Source organism: Myotis davidii, unplaced genomic scaffold (assembly GCF_000327345.1).
Source record: "Myotis davidii unplaced genomic scaffold, ASM32734v1 scaffold49, whole genome shotgun sequence".
Classification (NCBI taxonomy): Eukaryota; Metazoa; Chordata; class Mammalia; order Chiroptera; family Vespertilionidae; genus Myotis; species Myotis davidii.
The window spans coordinates 2608628-2612391 of record NW_006300375.1 but is presented as its reverse complement, the minus strand read 5'-3'; the positions used below and the strand labels follow the sequence as shown (position 1 = coordinate 2612391).

Sequence of the window (3764 nt, the reverse complement as noted above, 5' to 3'; positions counted from 1 at the left end):
TAATCATGTTTTAACTTTGTAAGAAGCTTTCTGGGGGATTAAATAATGGAAATTATCATTATTAGCATTGGAATTCTAAAATCAAGATCTTCAGCATATTAATTCAGATTATAGATAAAACAGAAGTATTCCATGAAGGCAGAATATACCACTTCTCTAAAGCATGGCATTTCCCCCAAACTGTGGGAAAACAGAAGGCAAAGCAGAAGTTTTACCCCAGAGAGATGGTGCGGTTTCCTAAGTGACAATGAGAAGCTTTAGCTATATGCAATGATAAAACTTGGAAAAGGGAACCAGATTCAAATCCCAATGCCACCACTCACATGCCATATGATCTTATACATATCGCTTTCATTCTCTGGTCCTCTGTGTCCTCCTTTGTAAAACAAAATTGGTCTGACACCTAAAGCTTCTTTTAGTTTCAACTTCTTTTTTCATTCTAGGTTCCCTTCACTGTCTCTCCATAATGATAATGGAACATTATTTCAAGATATGGAGTACATTCTTACCTGTGAGCTCAGATCTTAGTTGACAACTCATTACTTAAACAACAATTGTTTAAGTACTTCCCTATATTGAAAGCTAGAGCAGATGAACACTGCTAATCATTTTTTTAGGATGATGACCTATGTATAAATCATGTTTTGTTTTTAAATACAAATTGTTGATCAGCAAACCTTATCTACAGATCCAAGATTTTACCAAGTTAGGATTAAATCTGCCACATGGATTAATCTATTGAGCTAAACTGAAAATAAAACTTGACAAACAAGTAAAGAGCAAAAGTAAAAACTTTTATCCTTCTATATTAATTCCTACTAACATCCACAGCTATTATACAACTGGTGGCAGCTCTAGGTGAGATTTTTAACTGCTTTTGTTAAGTGCTCACTACACTGAGTATTTCTTTGGTACTGGGAATACAAAGTGTTGTGGGCAATGATGGATGAATAATGGAGCAGAGTAAATCACTGACGTGAAAAATGGTTCCCACTTTGCAGAAATGATGTTGTGTCATGTGTATTATACAAGTGACATGAAAATAAAGGAAATTCCAATCAGATAATTCTAGACAAGCAGTGTCAATACTAACCATGCAAAAATTTGTTTAAAAATCACTAAAAAAAATGCATTCTAAAAGAAAGATTTCATTAGGCTTTCATCCATTGTATGCTCCCCTAATATAGCTGTCCCTTATTTCAGCACTGAAAAAGGAATGTGAATGATCAGGAGTTTTAGAAAGGTTATCCAAAGTTGCCTTTTATTCTCAAGGTTGCATATTTTCCTTATGTCTCTTGCCTCATAGAAACTTTTTGAGAGAACCCTGGAAATAGACAAATTACAAGAGCAAGGAGAAGAAAAAGACTTAGCTCTATAAATTTTAGTGCATTTTGGAAGACTATTTTAAACAAGTGGTTTTGATTGTATATCAATCTTTTTCCCCCCCTCTGTTGACTCATTTTCACTCTATGAATAGAAAAGTATTTATTTTAGTGACCAGTTTTTAATTTCTGCTGCTAGTCAGGCCTGAAGCAAAATGATCTGCTATAAAAGCAAACTATGTTCCCTTCATGTGCTGGAATTTGTCCAAAAAGTTCTCCTCCAGGGGTGAGTGATGGTTCAAAAGAATCTGACACCCCTGAAAGATCTCCATTACATGTCACTGAACTGAACTAATTCATTCATGGGCACGGCTCCCCACTCCAGCATTTCACTCCTTCCTGCCTACAATTTTGCCCATTCATTTAACTTTTTCTAAATGACTCTTTTTGTCCCCTCCTTCTTAAATATGCTACCAAGCTTTTGGTTGTACCACCCTTATAAGAGGTACCATATACCAAGAAATATTTACCAATGGAAACGGTTCAGTTAAAGTTCTTCATCACTATTAAATGCCTAATAAAAACTCTTATGAGTTGAATAATCCATTAAATAATATATTCAAATAATAACATGGCTATATCTGTAATAATGGTTTTCAAATATGAATAATACTTTTAAAAAATCAATTAATTTGCTTGATTCTTTAATAAAGTTGGTAAATGATTTAGTTTATTATTTAGCCTTCTGAAAGCATCTTTTCACTCTCTGTTAATCATATCATTTCATTTACTCATTGAAATGTTAATTTAGCTAAGGCCAAATAAACAAAAGTTTTGAATTAGTGACTAAGTTTTTTTAAATGAGGTTTTATTATATATGTGAACCTATAAAGAACACAACTATATTAATTGGGTTAAATTAAATTTTGAAAAAGGTTTAAAGAAAAGTAATCCAAAGTGAAAGAGTAAGAATAATTGAAGTTTGTAAAAATTGCTTTTCAGCAAGGAAATCGTATATAGTTCTATGTTTTTGCTTTTTATTATCTTTGGTCACTTTATTAAGAGAAAACGAGAATTGCTTGTTCTAAATGAAATAGAAATATTTTTCCTTATATTTTACCCCAAAGAATTTCATAAAGCTTTAGTGTAGAAAAATTTTTATTCTTCAAAACACTTGCTACACCTCAAGATCTCCTGTTCTAAGAATCTTGAGATTTACCTTCTTTAAGAAGTGGCAATGACCTTGCTGAACTGTAGGCATTAGAGTTTGGAAGTCTTTAAGTACCTTTCATTTGTGTTGAATTAAGTCACATGTTTCATTAATTATACAGGTCATGAATTTGCTTAGTAGTTAAAATATTCACTTTCAAAATGAAATAAATGAAGACCAGCTGGTTGAGAGGACATGGGGCAAATGCAGGATGTATTTTAGAATTTATTTATTTATTTTCCTTTTAAGTCTTTGAATCCCTCATGTGTGGTGGCCTGCCATTTCCACATTTTAAACTGGTTTCATGTCTTGCAGCAAAAGTTTCAGAAGGGGGAAGAGTTGATTCAAGCCTGGGTAGAAAAATAAAAATCTAGTAGTGTGCTCAGCTCCAGTTTCTACACAATATTGATGGGTATTATTTTCAGGAAAAATTTAAGTTTTCAAACTCATAAATAAAATATGACTAAATGATTAATTTAAATTAAAAAAACATAGTTATTTTTGTGGAATAGGTTCAGAAGAAAAAAATGTGTTAGCATTTTCCTAAACCAGGGAAGTACACATTCTAGGATTCAGTCTCACCTTTTTGCATGTGTGCCTGTTGGGTAATACCGGGAACAGGATATGCCATCCCAGGCACAGTAAGGGTCTCGAGCCAGGCAGCAGTCAGCACAAGCACTTCCATACAGGTCACACTGATGGAATCTGACTTGGGCCACAGCAGAAGCAGATCCAATATACAGCTGTTGCTATAGATTCAAAGAAGAGAGGACACTAGCAGAAATTAATGGACAGAACTCGCACTGAGCTCTTACACCAAGATTTTCATATTCATACACAATCACCTCCTTGAATATTCACTTAAATGACTGCAATAGATAATGGAACATTGGTACTTTAATTTCACCAAGATATGAAACTTAGACTTGGATGCATAACTAGCAAAATTGCTAGAGTGATTTCAAAGTTCTCAAGAAGTTGACTGTTATTTTATCCATTGTCTAAGTAGAGAGACCCTTTCATCTCTTAACATTATCATTCTTTTTAAAAGATCTATAGGAATGTTTTGTAAAAGATTAAATTAAAAAATGGACTATATTTTTTTAAAATCCTCACTGGAGGACATGCTTAGAGAGAAGAAGGGGGAGAGAGGTAAAGAGAGAGAGATAAAGGTAGATAGATAGATAGATAGATAGATAGATAGAGATATAGATAAATATCCATATGAGAGA

General features: G+C 33.1%; 1 protein-coding gene across 1 annotated transcript in view; it reads right to left on the bottom strand.

Moving 5' to 3' along the window:
• SEMA3E (semaphorin 3E) overlaps window positions 1-3764 on the bottom strand; it is a 222869-nt gene that overhangs the window by 19593 nt on the left and 199512 nt on the right. Inside the window, exon 14 of the mRNA XM_006777144.2 lies at window positions 3115-3281. Coding sequence (XP_006777207.1) covers window positions 3115-3281 — 167 coding nt within the window. The remainder of the gene's footprint in view (window positions 1-3114; window positions 3282-3764) is intronic.